At 52.8% G+C, this 16,816-nt stretch overlaps 6 protein-coding genes across 6 annotated transcripts; 2 read left to right on the top strand and 4 right to left on the bottom strand.

Moving 5' to 3' along the window:
• An11g04680 (uncharacterized protein) lies at positions 1 to 880 on the bottom strand (the record flags this gene model as incomplete). Its single annotated transcript, XM_001394423.3, has 3 exons — positions 1 to 178; positions 231 to 376; positions 436 to 880. Coding segments are annotated over 3 exons (769 nt in total), but the record flags the coding sequence as incomplete, so codon positions are not given.
• An 824-nt stretch (positions 881 to 1,704) lies between these two features.
• An11g04670 (uncharacterized protein) lies at positions 1,705 to 6,512 on the top strand (the record flags this gene model as incomplete). The annotated part of the gene is given in 4 exon segments (XM_001394421.3): positions 1,705 to 2,129; positions 2,190 to 5,812; positions 5,865 to 5,943; positions 5,992 to 6,512. Coding segments are annotated over 4 exon segments (4,648 nt in total), but the record flags the coding sequence as incomplete, so codon positions are not given.
• Positions 6,513 to 6,752: 240 nt separating this feature from the next.
• An11g04660 (uncharacterized protein) lies at positions 6,753 to 7,878 on the bottom strand (the record flags this gene model as incomplete). Its single annotated transcript, XM_001394420.1, has 2 exons — positions 6,753 to 7,616; positions 7,693 to 7,878. The coding sequence occupies 2 exons, from the start codon at positions 7,876 to 7,878 to the stop codon at positions 6,753 to 6,755; spliced, it is 1,050 nt and encodes a 349-aa protein (XP_001394457.1).
• Positions 7,879 to 8,902: 1,024 nt separating this feature from the next.
• An11g04650 (uncharacterized protein) lies at positions 8,903 to 10,227 on the top strand (the record flags this gene model as incomplete). The annotated part of the gene is made up of 2 exons (XM_001394419.3): positions 8,903 to 9,400; positions 9,460 to 10,227. The coding sequence occupies 2 exons, from the start codon at positions 8,903 to 8,905 to the stop codon at positions 10,225 to 10,227; spliced, it is 1,266 nt and encodes a 421-aa protein (XP_001394456.3).
• A 502-nt stretch (positions 10,228 to 10,729) lies between these two features.
• Positions 10,730 to 11,569, bottom strand: An11g04640 (hypothetical protein; the record flags this gene model as incomplete). Its single annotated transcript, XM_001394418.1, has 2 exons — positions 10,730 to 11,259; positions 11,383 to 11,569. 2 exons carry the CDS (start codon positions 11,567 to 11,569, stop codon positions 10,730 to 10,732), a joined length of 717 nt encoding a protein of 238 aa, XP_001394455.1.
• Positions 11,570 to 11,990: 421 nt separating this feature from the next.
• Positions 11,991 to 16,569, bottom strand: An11g04630 (uncharacterized protein; the record flags this gene model as incomplete). The annotated part of the gene is made up of 4 exons (XM_059750229.1): positions 11,991 to 14,398; positions 14,438 to 15,676; positions 15,730 to 16,423; positions 16,489 to 16,569. 4 exons carry the CDS (start codon positions 16,567 to 16,569, stop codon positions 11,991 to 11,993), a joined length of 4,422 nt encoding a protein of 1,473 aa, XP_059604306.1.
• Between the last annotated feature and the right edge of the window lie 247 nt (positions 16,570 to 16,816).

Genomic DNA, 16,816 nt, shown 5'->3' with positions numbered 1-16,816 from the left:
CGGCACCGCTTTCGTGCGGCAAGAAGGAGAAAGAAGACCGAGGATCGGGCTTCTGGGATGCGGTTGAAAGCGTGGGGTTGAACCATGTGTACTTGGAACAGTCGTAGATCCACAAGTCTTGGAGATACTTGGTTTGTTGGGAGGTGTCCTGGAAACCTCCAAAGAGGATAATGTAGTTCTGTCTTTTGATTAGTTTCCATTTAGATTTTCCGGCATGAATAGGTACTGACCTTGTAGTAAGTCATTCTGTGACCACTTCTGGCTGGAGGACCCTTGCCCTTCGAGTCCAGACGGGTCCATTCCCTTGTAGAGGGATCAAGGTGCCAGAAGTCGTTGTAGTGATAGAAGGTACCCTGCTTGGGCGAAGAGAACTCTCCTATTGCAGACATCAGTACTCTAAAGACTTGATATGCTGCTTCTGAGCCATATACTTACCACCGAACAGATAGACACCTCCCGTATTGCCACCACGGCACCAAGCATGTCCACTGCGAGGGAGCGGACTATTAGGACTGGTGACTTCTTTCCACTCCGCACGATCGATATTGTAAACGAAGAGGTTGTTGAAAAAGGTAGCAAGATTTCCATCAAAGTATTCTCCACCAAATACCAACAATTCGTTGCGATTGGAAGGAGAAGCCAGAACAGTTGCAGACGACCGTGGTGTCGGCGGCCCTCCCACTACCTCAGTGACCTTCATGAACTTCGCTTGTTCCTCAGCATACTGCGCAAGGATGGCGTCCAAATCAGCATCCTCGACATCACTGTCGGCGTCCTTGCCCTTGCCCTTGCCCTTCTTCTCCTTTTGAGCAGCCTTCTTATTCTGTTTCGCTGCTACACGCTCCTTGTGCTCGGCGGACTTCTTGTTCTTCTTGCCCATGGTTGACGAGCTTGAGGGATACGGGGTGAACCTTTAGACTCTTCTGTGGTTTCTATGACTTTGAGGAGATGAGGTGGAGTTTGATTGTTCTCCTCAATTATCACCCTCTTATCGGTGGAGTTATGGAGTTGATATCTTATTTACTACAGATTCTCTCCATCCAGCGCGGGGTTTTTTCTGGGCCCAGTAAAAATTGTCGGCCATGAAGCCCCTCTTATTTTACCGTGTAAAACCATTACCATTGTCAATGAGTGGCCAGGCTCGCACGTTAAAAGGAGAGCACACGAGACCGAATAAAGCATACATAGACATATATTGTATGTAATGCATGCTTATTGAACCGGGATTATCGCCTCTAGTATCACCGGTTGCTGACTGGCTCATATTCAATAGTATTGTATGTTAGTTGATGCTTCCATGTTCTGTATTGAAATATGTTGTCATGGAAAATTATCAAGTGTCATTATTTCGACTGAAAGGGAACAATGCTGCACGATAGCTCGCAAGGACTCATGCATTTACTGCACGATTGCAACAGTTCTAAGAGGCATCCCCTAACATGCCATTACCTTGACACCAACGATGCTTCTTATCTTCAAAGAGGGTAAGTAATACCGAGTATCATAACTGGGAGTGGCATGGATTATCGATGTCTCACCGCCCACGTGATGACGCGCCGGAACGCGTCCAGACAACGCCGTGGATCCGCCGGACTGAAAGCAATTGAATAGACTAGTAGTTGCTCGGCAGCTAGTCTAAACGCCCTTTGTGATTGTTATGTTGCGACTCGTCAATGAAAACCATGCTCACAAGCATACGGCCCTATGACTAAAAACAATTTAGCAGCCCATCTCAAATGGCTGTTGCAGCAGGGCCCTTCGCTGTACCCCTCCTTATCTCCGTCCGCGCACGAGTCTCACAATAACACTGCCGACCGAAATCAACCTACTGCGCCGGTGCCACCAGCGGGGACCTTAGCGCACCAGCCAGAGGATATCCCTTTCCCGACCGATGATTTACAGCCGGAAGTCAAACCAGCAGATACGGACCATGTGGACGAAAAAGCGGAGGTAGATTCGGACACAGTAGATGGCGCGATTGCTTCTTACTCCGGCTTCCGCACGCAAGCCGCGGATGCTCAGTCTGTCAAAGGACGCTGGCGCACCCACTCCCAAACCTCTGAAAAGTAGCCAGTCCGTGAAGTCGCCTTTTAAGGGAAGAGAAAATGGTCCAGACAGGGTTATCAAAGGTACGGTGAATCAGCGTGCTTATCATTTTCGGGGATCCTCTAACGAGTTATTCCAATTAGACCTGCAAAGTCCCCGGTCTCCATTGCGCAGCCCTAAAACGTCCTTGACACCGTTCGGATCGAAGCAGCCTTTGAATACAAACTCACCACTATTTGATTCCGACATTGATACAATTGACTTGACTGGCGACTTGAATCAGACAACGCTTTCGTCTGATACATTCGATGGGTTCGAGGAGCCGCAACGATTGTGGACCGAAGACGCTGCATCCCGGAGAGAGCCTCTTGAAAAGCGTGGGAAGAAGCGGAAGAGCGACGATTATGTGTCAGACCTTGTTTCGCCCCGAAAGAACGGTTCGAAAACACGCTCGCCATTGAAGGCTGTTGAGTCTGCGAAAACTCCCCGTTCTACCTCGACGCGTCTTCAGCCCGGAAAATCGCCTCGCACGACCAGGAAGGACATTTTAACTCGGGCTGATGGTCCTTCGGGCCTTCCTTCGCTTTCACAGAGTTCTCGCGTGGGTCATGTTATCGCTGATTCTGACGATGACGACGGTGATGAGAATCTGTTTGATGACTGGGTTCCCGATGGAGACGGCCCAACCTTGAATTCCAATGAATCACTCTATCCAATTTTGCCCAATCAAGATAGCTCAGATGAACATGCACCTCCTAGCCCTGCGAGAAAGAAGACCCGTGCTTCTCCATGGGCACCTGATGCTATGGATGTCGTCCCCTCCAGTATCCTTCCACCCAGGAAAGACACCCACATCAGCCCTAAACCCATCACTCATGTGCCTGCTACTACGGATTCGCCTAGCTCTCAGCCTCAGAACGAAGATGTGGCCATGTTCCTGAGTCTCTCAGCTGACTCGCTTGAAGGAGCAATTGCAACCCTGAAGAGCACTCTCACGAAGAACTCTGAGATAGTGTATGAGCGAGCAATGAGGGGAGAGCTTGCTCCTGACTTGATCGCTGAAAACAAGACCCTGACCGATAGGATCGAAGCGATTAATTTGCTCAAGCAGCAAAGGGTCACATATCAGTCGTATGACTTGAAAAGGAACAAGCTCAAGAAAAGACTCATGCAGGTTATAACACAGGGCGGCGATCCGTCCGAAATGCCAGAGCTTGTGGAAAGTCGAGAAGCAACGACTCAGCTGCAAAAGGTTGAATCAGATATACAACATCTGCTAGCTCGATCTAAATTGCTGTCTATTCCTTTATTGGATGTCCGCCCGCTGCGTTACAAGGCAGACCATCCGACCACGTTATCGCGCCCCTCGCCTGTTTTGATTAGTGCATTGGATGACACAACAATTTCGGGCGTGTCCTCGCGATCACATGCACCGTCAACAGTAGACTACAGCAACTCTCGTTCCGAGATATCCACTCGAGTGTCAGACCTGTCCTTCAAGAACACGAACGGGACCTCGAGCATTAGAGCGTTCAACTATGATGACCCGACGACGCTGGACGATGATGACGCTTTTACTCGAACTATGGGCTCACCCACGCGTCCTGCAGTAGACGCGGATGAGTTCGACCTCGATGACGAAGACATGCTAGAAGCTGCTGGATTCCTTGACGAAGGCTATTCACTCGCAACCGACAACCACGGGTTTCATAACCGCAAGGTCTTTGCTGAAACTTCCGGAAATGCTTCGCGCACTCCTCTGTCGCAACCGAAATCTCAGGGCCATAACGCTCTGTGGAACCAACATCCATGGTCTAAGGACGTCAGAAATGCTCTGAAAGACCGGTTCCATCTTCGTGGGTTCCGTCTGAATCAACTCGAGGCTATAGATGCGACGCTGAGTGGGAAAGATACTTTCGTTTTGATGCCCACCGGAGGAGGCAAGTCTCTATGCTATCAGCTGCCCTCTGTTGTCACTTCAGGCTCCACAAGAGGAGTCACGATCGTGATTTCCCCCTTGCTCAGCCTGATGCAGGACCAGGTGTCGCATCTGAATCGCTTGAATATCAAGGCTTACCTGTTGAACGGAGAGACTCCGAAAGAGCAACGGCAATGGATCCTCAGCACGCTGTCGGGCTCCATGGCGGAGGAAGACATCGAACTATTATACATCACCCCGGAAATGGTCAACAAAAGTCAGGCCATTACCAAAAGCTTGGAGAAGCTCAATCGCAGTCGGAAGCTTGCACGTATCGTGATCGATGAGGCGCATTGTGTTAGTCAGTGGGGGCATGATTTTCGTCCTGATTATAAAGAGCTGGGAGAACTTAGGAATCAGTTACCTGGAGTGCCAATGATGGCGCTAACTGCGACAGCCACCGAGAATGTCAAGGTGGATGTTATTCACAACCTAAGAATGGAAGGCTGTGAAGTGTTCTCTCAGAGTTTTAACAGGCCAAACTTGACGTACGAGGTACGGATCAAAAAGAAGGGAACGGAGCTTCTGGCCAGCATAGCCGATACTATCAAGACCTCCTACGCAAACAAATCAGGCATAGTCTATTGTTTGTCGCGCAAGACATGTGAAAAGGTCGCGAGCGGTCTCCGGGATGACTATCGCATCAAAGCGGAACACTACCACGCCGGCATGGATTCGGCAGAGCGTGCGAAAATACAACAGGACTGGCAAGCTGGAAGAACTCACGTTATAGTGGCGACAATCGCTTTCGGAATGGGTATCGACAAACCTGATGTGCGTTTTGTGATCCATCACAGCATTCCCAAGAGTCTGGAGGGATATTATCAGGAGACGGGACGGGCAGGCCGAGATGGCAAGCGGTCTGGCTGCTACCTCTATTATTGCTACAAGGATACGAGCACTATATCTAGCATGATCGACAAGGGCGAGGGCAGCAAGCAACAGAAGAATCGGCAACGGCAGATGCTCCACAACGTGGTACAATACTGTGAAAACAGGAGCGATTGTAGGCGAGTACAAATTTTTGCCTACTTTAATGAATACTTCCGCCGGCAAGACTGCAATGCCTCATGTGACAACTGCAAGTCCGACTCTGTCTTCGAGCTACACGACTTTTCCCACTATGCTGTCTCTGCTATTAAAGTTGTCCGCTACTTCCAAAGCATCGAAGATAAGGTTACTCTGTCATACTGTGTGAACATCTTCCGGGGAAGTGTGAAGAGGTTCAGGTCTCCACAACATCGACAGGCACCTGGCTATGGTGACGGTTCGGGCCTAGAACTAGGCGAAGCAGAACGACTATTCCACAGACTTCTAGGCGAGGGGGCTCTTGTTGAAGAGAATGTCGTCAATGGAAGTAAATTTGCCATTCAATATATCAAAGTGGGACGCCGTGCCGCTGATTTCGAGAGTGGGCGGTGCAAACTAAAGCTTGACGTGCGAGTCTCGCCGAATGGAAAGGCCAGGAAGTCCAATTCGGGATCACGAACTGATGGCGGCAACAAAGAGTATCAACCGCAATCCACAAATGTCTCGTCACCTGTACAAGCGGCAAACCAACGCCGTCTATCTCGCTTCCGGTACCAAGGGGGCGCAGGCGACACCACGGACGATGATGCCGACAGTGATGGGTTCGAAAGAGTACGAATCGCCGGCAAACCAGCACAGGAGAGGCGTCGCACTCCCGGGCCGCCAATCACCCAAGACCGTCGATTTGAGCAGTTGGACCCTCTCCATAAAGCGGTTGCGGAGGATTTTATGGTCTATGCCAAGAACTATTGTCAGGATGTAAGTGATCGTTCATCCGAGGGCACTTGACAACGTGCTAACAGCCGAGCAGCTGGTCATGCAGAAAGGCCTTCGCAACCAACCATTTACTGACAGCGTCCTGCGCGAGATGGTCATCGTCTTCCCCAAAGGTGAGAACCCTCTTATGATAGCTATGAGCAGAACTGACTTATGTCCAGATATGGCGGAACTTGCCACAATCCCTGGTATTGACCCGGACAAGGTGAACCGATACGGAGGCCAAATTCTGAAGCTTGTGCGCGACACGCAGCGCCGTTATGCAGAGTTGAAGAAAGAGCAAGATGATGCTGATGGGGTGGTTCCGGACCCCAACCATCACAATGTTATTAACCTTACCAGCACTGAGGATGAGTTCAGCGATGGCGGAATCTTTACGGATCATCCGTCTACATTTAATGTGGATGAGACCCTGTCAAGTCGTTATTTCTCTACCCAGAACACTGCTGGCCTCGACTCCGACGACGAGGATGATGGCCCCGGAAAGTCCAGTAGACCTCGGGCTCGGAAGCGTCAAACAACCAAACGCCCTCGCCGCCAAAACGCTGCCCCTAGATCCAGGGCAAAATCGACGGGAGCCCGCAGAAAATCTGGTGATCGTGCTGACAATCGCTCCTCTGCCCCTCGGAAAACGACCAAAGCGAAACCCTCAACTAGTCGAATAGGGATGATGCCCATCTAATGGCTTTTCAAGTGCCGAATAATTCGGCTTTGTGATGAACTTTACGGTATATGCAGTGGCACTTATGGGCGTTGATTGCTTAATGCATGTATAGGCGTTGTGCTAATGGGGGTATAAATTACTGGCATGATGACTGTATTAGGCGCTTTGGCTTTTTGTGACAGAATATATACAGCCTTTTTTTCTTTTCATTATACCCTGGAATGTCATGTATCATACGATAGGTCATAGTACTGTCGTTCAATCGTCTAATGAACGTCCAAAATCAATCAGCCTCAAGCGTCGCGCATCACGGGGATGGAACTGGGCGACTTTAGCCCTGACCAAAAACCGCGAGGCAGCCGATTCTCGAGGCAAATCGATATAGGAGGATCCTGCCTCCAACAAGGCATCAAGTAGATTGCGCATCTCCAAAGCCGCAGCCTCTCTGCGATTAGCTGGTTGGTTGTCTCCTTGCCCAGACTGGCGCGGAAGAATTTCATCGATCCGGCGCTGTCCAGCATCCGGGTTTGCTGCCTCTGGATTTCTAGGCTTCTTCGGTTTTCCATGGCTCGTATAGCCTAATTGCAAGGTCGCATCAGAGACCTGGGCGGCATCACCCACCGTGGGGCCGCCGAGGGCTTCGGCAGCAAGCATGGGCGCAAGGGTTTCGTCCACAAAGTTGTAGAGCGTAGTCTTCATCTCCTCTGCTGCTTTGTCAAGCTCTTTCTGCTTTTCTTCTTCTTGTTCCGCTAGTTCACGCGCTAGCTGGAAAGCAGTCTTCTTCTCCTTGGTCGTCTTCTCGCTGCTTATGGTCTGGATCCGCTTTCGAAGACCATCCCGGATGACTTGAGCGTCACGGAGATTCCCCTCCTCTAATTTCAGACGCTGACGATTGGACGAGATATTCTCTGCCGTCATGGAGACAGAAACCTTGGTTTCTTTGACTAGACGCGATGTCTCCTCGATTGCCAGGAGAGAAGGCAGGGGCGAGCCTGAGGCTGGAAACTCGGTTTCTGATTTTAAAAGCGAGTCGTAGGCTCTCTTGGCTCTTTGTACTTGGGCCACACGCGACCAAGTATCTGAGCCTATTTTGGAAAGATCGAAGGCGTTGACCTCGCGCAGCTGGGCGATTTGTTAGGGGTTGGATTGCATGTTTTGGATGCATACGGGGTATGGTTATCCTGGGGTGGATACATACCCTGCGCAAATCATCTTCTTGACGCTTGACTTGATCTTGAAGTTCTCTTAGTGTTTCGTCCAGCCTTCTATTGTACGCCTGTAGAATTGCTGGACTGATTTCTTGGTTTTCGTAGAAGTCCTCGGCGCGTTGGCGCTTCTCCGCGAAACGCTGGACTTTTTCAACGGTTTCCTGCGACACGTCCATTGCGATTGACGTTGGGTAATGGTCAATGAATGCGCCTCTAATTTTAGTCTTCGCTTTGCATCCAGTTGTCTCTCGAGCCAACTAACCGAGGTGAAATGTATAGACGAATGAGGGACTGGCAGGTGTTTTGCAGGCCGGGAACACGTGAGGGAGATTCCGGAAAGGGGATAGCGCGGGAGGGCGAGGATGCGCGACTGAACCTCAACTCAACCTTAACGTCGCTTCTCCCTCTTCGTCCTTCACCGCGACAAGCTCGACTTCGTTCACCCATCCACCTCCCCTCTTAACCCCCTTTTGATCATCGCGTGTTTACTCGCCACCTCTATTTTAAACCTGTCGCTGTCGTCTCATCGACCTTTCGACTCTCCCACGTCTGCTATTCCAGCGTTCTTGGGCTGATCGTGTAGAAGACCCGCCTGTCCTGAACGTCTCTCGACCCACGTCGCGTCTTCTTAAGGCAAGAAAAAGGATAGTTTGGGCGTCGGATACTGCTAAAAAGGCCTCGTTTTACTTCTCGTTTTCTTTTTACTCCTCTCCCTTCACGCTTCCCTCCGCCTTCCAACCCATTCGGACCCTGAGCACATCTTCGTCCACCGTCCAGCACCCAATCTCTCCTGCCCTCGTGCCCGACCCGATTGGTTTCATTTTTTCCTTCTTCCCTCTACCTTGCACTGCTTCACTCTGAAGCTTTCCGCTCCAAGTTCAACCTCCAAGGCCTCGTGGCAATCCCAGACCTTTTTCACACTTTCCTCGTCGGCTCTCCTTTCACAGCATCACTTCCCGCACTGTGCACGAGTTCACCAATCTTCCCACATCCTTCCAAGCATCAGAATTCCCTCTCCATCCGATCGCCAGCACCAGCAAGTTTTATTGGGAACTCCTGGTGTACATAGTCGATCAAATAAAGCTGCAGTGAAAAGAAAAGAAGAGCTGTTCTGAAAAGTGAAAACACACTTGGACACGTCCTGCGTAAGTGAAGCAAGCAAGCACAGAAAGTCCGCACAGTTTAGGCACACAAACCATCATGTCTGCCTCTCCGTCTGCGTTGCAATCGACCAAGCGTCCGTTGGAGGACCCTTCCTCTCCCTCCGGTCCTAATGATCAGCCGGAAGCCAAGCGTCCTGCGTTGGACAAAGTAGTAAAGGGCGATGAGTCCGAGGCGTATGCCGATGTGAAAACGGATGCGCCGGCTGCGACTGCTGATGGCCAGGGCGACACTGTGGTCCCCGATGCTCCTAACTCCAAGGGCGCTCAGGAGACACAACCCATTCAGTCGACGGCCTCTCACGCCGAGTCGACCGGTGCCCAATCCGAGCAACACCGTCCCCAGGATGAGTCTAGCTGGATTCACATTCGGGCTGTAATCTCCAGCCAGGAGGCTGCCACCGTCATCGGTAAAGGTGGGGAGAACGTATCCCAGATCCGTCGTCTGTCCGGCGCCAAGTGCACCGTCAGCGACTATTCCCGTGGTGCCGTCGAGCGTATCTTGACCGTTAGCGGCCCCCAGGATGCTGCTGCGAAGGTGAGTTTGAACACGATATGGTTCGATTTTTCTACTGTCTTTGCTAACCCGGATGCTAGGCCTTCGGTCTTATTATTCGTACCTTGAACAATGAGCCCCTTGATGCCCCTTCTACTGCCCAATCCAAGACATACCCCTTGCGTTTGTTGATTCCCCATATTCTCATTGGCTCGATCATTGGCAAGGGTGGGAGCCGTATTCGAGAGATCCAGGACGCCTCTGGTGCACGTCTCAACGCTTCTGATGCTTGCCTTCCCCTGTCTACTGAACGGTCCCTTGTTATTCTCGGTGTTGCTGACGCAGTGCACATCGCTACCTACTACGTTGCCGTGACTCTCGTCGAGCAGCTGACAGAACGCTTCGGCGGCCCCGCTGCCTCGGCCTATGCCACCCGCAGCGGCGGTCCTGCTGGCGCTGTGCCTGGCGGCATGCAGGTTGTGCCGTACGTGCCTCAGCCCGCTGGTGGGCAGTACGGCCATCCCGACACCTTCAAGCGTCACCACCCTCACCCCAACCGCGGCGCAGCTGGCGGCTATGGCGTTCCTTACCTCCAGGGCCCGGCAGCGCAAACTCCTGTAGCCCAGCCCTCGATGCCCTACGGTGCTACTCCCCACACCCCGTATGCTGGCGCTGGCCCGCACCAGCCCGCGCCCTACGGTGCGCCTCAGGCGGCCGCCGCACAGGCTCGTGGTGGGCCGACGCCTGCCGCTCCCGTCGGCGGTGTCATGCCCGGCCAGCCACTGACCCAGCAGATCTACATCCCCAACGACATGGTTGGCGCCATCATTGAAAGGGAGGAGCCAAGATCAACGAGATCCGTCACCTGAGTGGCAGTGTCATCAAGATCAACGAGCCCCAGGAGAACAGCAACGAGCGTCTGGTCACGATCACCGGTACCCAGGAGTGCAACCAGATGGCGCTCTACATGCTCTACTCGAGACTTGGTTAGTATCCTTCCCAAACTATGTGAAATGACCCCTTCTAACATCCTGCAGAAAGCGAGAAGCATCGGATCTAGGCTAAGTGAATTCATCCTGTTTCTGTTCCCGCCGATGAATCGGTTTGCTGTCTTTCTGCTTTGCGACTACTCCAAAAGTCATCCGTTATATTCCGGTGGCTCTGATAGTTTGGTTTGGGTTCCGTCTATATCTTTCTTTCGGGGTCTGCGCGTTTTGTTTTCCTCAATTTCTTTTGTGTGTACTGTATTTATTTGGAAAAGCGCTGTTTAATTAATAATACCTTTCCCATAACCCTTCCCTATCCTACCATCCTACACGTCATATTCCTCACACTACACATACACAAAGCATACTATCCATTGACATCAATTCACTCCACTCTCTGAAACTTCACATGCCTCATTATACCAAACCCTCCCTCCCCCTTCTCCACATCCCCTCCATCTCCCTTCAACATCCACCCCCTAATCGGCGCAATCCCCCTTCCAAACGCCTCCGTCCCCTTAATATCCATATGCGCCTCCACGCTCTCCCACCCCGCCAACACCACCATCCCAAACGCCTCCCCGCTCGGACTATCCCCGTGCTTCCGCGTCCCGGGCCGTTCCACCTGCCCCATGATAAGCCTCTGAGGCCGTTTCCCTTCCTCGAGATTCTCCACCAGCTCCGTCCGGAACGCTACGAGACTCTCGTGCAAGTTCTTCTTCTCTTCCGCGGACATGGAGGTTGGGAACCACGGCGTGAAGATCTCGGTTACGGGCGAGGAGGACAGATCGTGGGTTTGGTGCGGGGGAGGGGCAGGGGAGAGAGTCGCGTAGAAGGTTGTTAGGGGAGTGGAGGGCGCAAGGTACGGTGTTAGCGAGGGAATGAGGGTGGGGGCGGTTTGGGCGTCTTTCCAGTCTATATGTGTATATTAGATTAGGGTGTGTTGGGTGTGGGGTGTATGTATGTATGTAGGTAGGTAGATAGATAAACTAGAGGGAAGGGAGAGGGGAAGCTGTGGGATGGGAAAAGGGAACGCACCAATCACCCAAACAATCACATTCTCATCTTCGGTTGAGCGGCCCCAAGAGGACCCCAGGTATCCGTTTTGGTGTTTGGTGTTCTTGAAGAGCTGTAGGAGAGAGGCGCCAGCTTCGTTGTTGGTGGGGTCTTCGGGTTTGACGGCGGGGTTGAGGTGGAAGAAGATGAATTCGGTGACGCCGGGCATTTTTCTCGTCGGTTTATTTAGTCTTGGTACTACTGAGTGATTCTTAGTTGTTGTAGAGGGTATGATAGAGGGAGTATTTAGGAGCTTGTGGTGCTGGAGATGAGGAGGGGGTTTATAGTAAGCAGTAGGCAAAGCTTAAGGGAAAGAAAGTTTGGATCGATAAGAGAGAAACAAAGAAAGAGGAGATCGGTTGATGTCACTGCCGCATGATGTCAGTGGTTGATTGATGCCTTAGGCACAATATACGACATAATATGTGCTCGTATGCACTGGCAGTGAACATCACTCATTAGTTAAGGATGAATCGGATCTATGTACATAATAACGCTACCAACATCCAATGGCCGGACCCGCTGTTTTTTCATGGTTGAAGAAGTCATAGTCAAGGAAAAAGCAGAATAGTAACAAGAAACAGTTAATCCTACAGATCATCCACTCCGCGCACCTTGGACTTTTTCTCTCCAATTGCCTTCTTCAGACTGCCCACAATATGCTGCCGGCGTTGCCGCTTCGTCTTCCACTGCGTACTCTCCTCCCGGGTGACGAGCTCTCCTACTCCTTCCACATTGCGAAGCCGACTGGCCCGCGCTGATCCGTTGATGCTCGATCGGAAGCCTCGCGTAGCAGAGTCCGGTGTATGGTATGCGCTGTTGGGTCCGTCAGATCCAGGGGTGGTTGGGAACCGCCCCATGCCCTTTCGCGGGGTCGTGAAGGGGGAGCCCTCCCGGCTGGCGGCTGCCGGGGCCGAGGTGTCGATGCCAAGTTTCTTCAGCTGCATTTCCAGGACGTCAATATCGCTGCGCTTGCTTTCGGCCATGTTCGTCATCGTAGCAATCGTAGACGTGACGGCTTCCACGGTCGGTCGCCTCATGGCTTGCCGGGAACCAGTGCCATCGGGACGAGGGGCATCGGCTATCTTGGCGCGAAGGAGGGACACTGCCGACTCGAGATCCGCCAGCTTGGCCTGAATATCAGTCGAGGCAGTGCGGAGATCTTGTTGCAGGTTCGCCTGTTCTGCGGAAAGAGGCGCAGAGACAATAGCTGCTGCATCCGTGTGGGCATCCAGAGTCTTACGGATGCTAGCGCACTGGCCCCGAAGCGTCAGAATATCCTTGCTCAGGAGCTCTTGGCAGGCCTTCAGCTTGTCCTCGACCCCTTGCACCCGCTGCTGTTCGAGAGAGCCGGCAAGCATGACAACAGCATCGTCCAGTTTCTCGATATCGTGTAGCAGTAGCTTCTCGTCAAGGATAGCAGCTGGGTGTTCCTTGTTCAACAGCTCGACCCAATCAGCACTTTGCGGTTGCTTTTGATACAAAACAAACGAGGCCAGTGATCGAGCATTGATGCCCAGTGTGTCCACCATAGAGTTGATGTCCCGATAAAGTCGCTCGATCTGACCAGGAATACCGGGCTTGCTGGTCTCTCCCGCATAATCCTGGTGGGGCAGGAAAGGATCCAGAGTTGGAACAGGTTCCAGAGGCTGGGCAAGATCTGCGCGAAGCCTCTCGTCCTCATCATCGTCCGAAAGAGCCTGAGCTTCTTCTTCCATCTGCTTGGCTTTGAGGTCCACCGGAGACTTCTCCTTCTGAGAAACTTGCGGTTTTAGGAGATTCTCACGTTTGACGGCCTCGGTGAGGGAAGCCTTGCGTGCAGCAAGAGTGCTTCCTGGCACCTGTGCAGCACTGGGCTTCTGGCCCCCGATCTTGAACCGGTTTTTCTGAAGGCCGCTCCGTACCGGACTGGGCGACCTTGGAGGCTCCCGAGTCTGGAATGTCGGGAACTTTCCAATTTCTCCGAACAGAGATCGCTGGGCCGGGGGTTGAGCGGGTGCAGGTTTAGCAGCTTGTGAGAACAAGCCGCCCTTAGCCCCGAATTTGAAAGCACCGTCAGGAGTGGCCTCTGGACTTGCCTCCGCCGACTCTGGTTCGCTGATGTCTCGGGAGACTTCTTCACCGCTATCTCCAAAATCGGATTCATCGCCCTCCTCTTCTTCTTCTTCTTCTTCTTCTTCTTCCTCTTCCACGTCTTCCTCGCCTTCCCCACTTTCCTCTCTGCCAGACTCATCGGCATCGGATTCGTCAGGTACTGGGCCAGGCTCTTCCTGGGATGCCGGTGGCTTCCACGTAGCTGGATCTGGAGGCAACGGCGCCTCTTCAGCTTCAGCCTCGTCCACTTCTTCTTCCTCGTTTTCCTCTTCAGGAAGTTTCTTCGCGAAATCCGGGGGTAAAGGTGGCTCTCCTCCGACATCTGCCGGGGCAGGTTTCGCCTTGACAGTGAAGTCGGGAGGAAGAGGGGCGTCATCAACGGAACTCTTAGATACATTTGACGAGGCCGAAGTATCACCCGGTCCGTACGAAGCCTTGCTGGTGGGGTCAGGGGGGAGAGGGGTTTGGATACTGGAAGCAAGGGGAGTGCGATGGGCGTCTTCAGAAGGCGTCTTGGTCGAGGGTGGTGTGGCAGCTGTAGTCTTCTCCAAGGAGGGAGACAGCGGGCTTGATGTTGGCTTAGCGGGTGAAGCACTGCCGAACAACGAGAATGGAGACTTGGTAGCAGCCTGGGTCTGGCCGAAAGGATTGGCCGGCTGTTGACCAAATGGATTAGGAGGCTGCGGCTTGGAGCCGAAAAGGGAGGTCGGTGCAGCGGTCTCGGTCTTGGAGGGCGCTCCGAAGATAGATGGTGCTGGTGCCTTTGATTCAGGCTCTTTAGACTCAGGCTTCTGCGAAGGCGCAGGTTCGTCGTCCATATCATCCATTGACTCGGTTGGTGGACTGGTCTTGTTGCTGCTGGATACCATATCATCCATGGATTCGCCGAACGAGAATAGTCCTGATGGTTTGTCTGGCTTAGGGCCATCGTTAGCCGCAGTACCGTCGCCCTTGAATGTAGATCCTAGCACGAAGCCACTAGAGCTTTGTCCGAAAGCGCTCTTTGTCTCGCTCGAGGTTGGAGGGAACGCAGTGTCAGTATCGGTCTTAGCACCAAACGGTGATGGCACAGAGGATTTCGCAAACGAGCTCTCTCCTGACATCTTCGCAAAGGGTGATACAGTGGTGGTCTTTGGCGCCGCAAAGCCAGCAAATCCTCCTCCAGCATTTGCAAACGAGCCAAATCCACCTCCTGTACTAGTAGTCGAGGCTCCAAAGAGACTCTTGCCCGGTGTTGATGGCTGTCCAAAGCCCGACCCGCCGCCCAGTGCCCCGAAGCCGGATTGACCGAACTGGGGTGTTGCAGTTCCCAGTGCACTAGGAGCGCCAAACGAGGCCCCCGGTTGTGATAGGGTGCCAAACGAAGGTGCACCAAACGATGTCTTTCCGAAGGTCGCCTGCTGGCTGGCACCCAAGGTGGATGTACTGCCAAAGGCCGGTGCAGCTGATGGTTTGCCAAAGGGGGATGATCCTAGGGGAGATGGGCTGCCGAAACCTGATTGTCCAAACGCAGGCTGCGTAGGGGGCTGAGGTTGTGCTGACTGTGCTGGCGGTGCCGGCTGCTGCTGTTGAGCCTCTGACGCCAGACCGTGGTAAGGGATTTTCTGGCGGACTGAGTCGTTGTAGACGAACCACCAAGAACACAGGATACCCTCATTATTGAGAAGTAGCAAATTTGGTAGCGGCGTAGAACTCTCAGCGATATCCTCGCCAGCGATCGGGGCCACAACATTCTCAGTGCTCGATAGGTCAAAGCCTAAACCGATCACAGAGGTTTCTTCTGTAGAGTCCTTGAGTGGGAGGGAAGCTCTCTTGGTGTCGTCGTTCACTTCGGTCGTAACAAAGAGCCCTGTGGTGGCCTTAGCGGCATCATCACTAGCCAGCGGTTGATCCGCTCTCGTGATCAAGCATACGTCGGTCGAAGCGGTGGAGGATACAACAAGGACATCCTTCAAATGCGGTTTGTATTCTCGAAGACGCGCGATGAACTGGTAGGCAGGGGCGCGCTTGAAGCCAAAGGGCATGCACAATTCGGGCAATTTCTGGATCAAGAAAGGCGCATTCTTCCTCCTGGTGATAATATAATAAGGCGAAGATGGTGTCTGGCCCATATCATCCTCCACAGCATTCGATGTGTAGACCATCAAGAAGATGTCATTCTCAAGCCAGGCGATAGAGGACACTGCACGGGTTAGAATATTGGGGAGTAGTAGAGACATTAGACGCAGAACGCACCGTGATGGTTATCCTCCAGGTCAGGAGGGCGCGGAATAATACCCTTCTGGGCACCATCTGGGGCCATTTGGAATCCAGTGCCATCCGCAAGCCCTGCCACGAGCTGCTTGCCCTTGTTACTCCAGCAAACCGTGCTAACTCCCGACTTCAGGACCTGGCCATTGGGGCCCGAGAGCAGGTTTCCAGCTTTCAGATCGGCTATAAGGAGGTCTCCCCCCGTGGTGACAAGCGCAACAAGGGATGAGTGCGAGTCTTCCGACTGCGCGGGATTGGGGGCAAGGAAGCGGAAGGTAGCTCCATTCGTCGGGATAGACAAAGCCGGTTGCGCGTTCCCTTGTAAGAGACTTGCCGTCTCAAACACCGAAAGCTGTGTACCATTCTCTGTCGCCAATACTAGGGCGCTATCGCCTGAGGCGAAAGTGATATGCGTAGGTCGGGCGGGGAGAGGAATCGTGGCGCGCGGCTGGAAGGGCTTGGTCTTGACCTTCTCATCTCCTGTGGATGCGGATATAGCGGTTCTTATTTCGTTGGAGGAGGCGATATAGAGGGCGTCTGGCCCAGCACCAACAACAACGCCTTTTGTCGCTGCGACAGCGAGAAGGGAGCTCGTGGGGCTAGGGAGGGAATCTTCGGGCCAAGGAGTATTGAGTAATCGAACGTTGCTATCGCTGGACACGCCTTTGAACCCGACTTCCTAATTCGATTGGTCACCATGTCAGCTCAAAATCGATTCGCAACCCCAACGGCATTGCGACATACCTCTGCAAAAACATCAGGAAGCTCGGGGCCCAGTTCAGCAGTATCCCCGGCGGGGTTGGAGGCTCCAAAGCTGAAAGCCATTCTGAGTCTATCAAAATCGGCCGAAATTGAACGAGGACGGTCGCCTAGAGATAACCGAGTCTTTGGAGCATGGGGAGAAGGTGGACTTTGCGGCGAAGACGAAAAGGAGCGACGCTGGAGTGCTTGAGGACTCCGATTGAAGAGCTTCCAGGTGCGCGCAAAAATCTTGACCACCTCCCCTCGAGGGAAGGAAGTGAGATGAAGAAGACGGAGTTCACAACGACCCTAAGGAAAAGAGAAACAACAG

The sequence above is a fragment of the Aspergillus niger genome (assembly GCF_000002855.4).
Source record: "Aspergillus niger supercontig An11".
Classification (NCBI taxonomy): domain Eukaryota; kingdom Fungi; phylum Ascomycota; class Eurotiomycetes; order Eurotiales; family Aspergillaceae; genus Aspergillus; species Aspergillus niger.
Note: the sequence above shows the minus strand (reverse complement) of the source record. Positions and strands in the feature narration are given on the sequence as shown.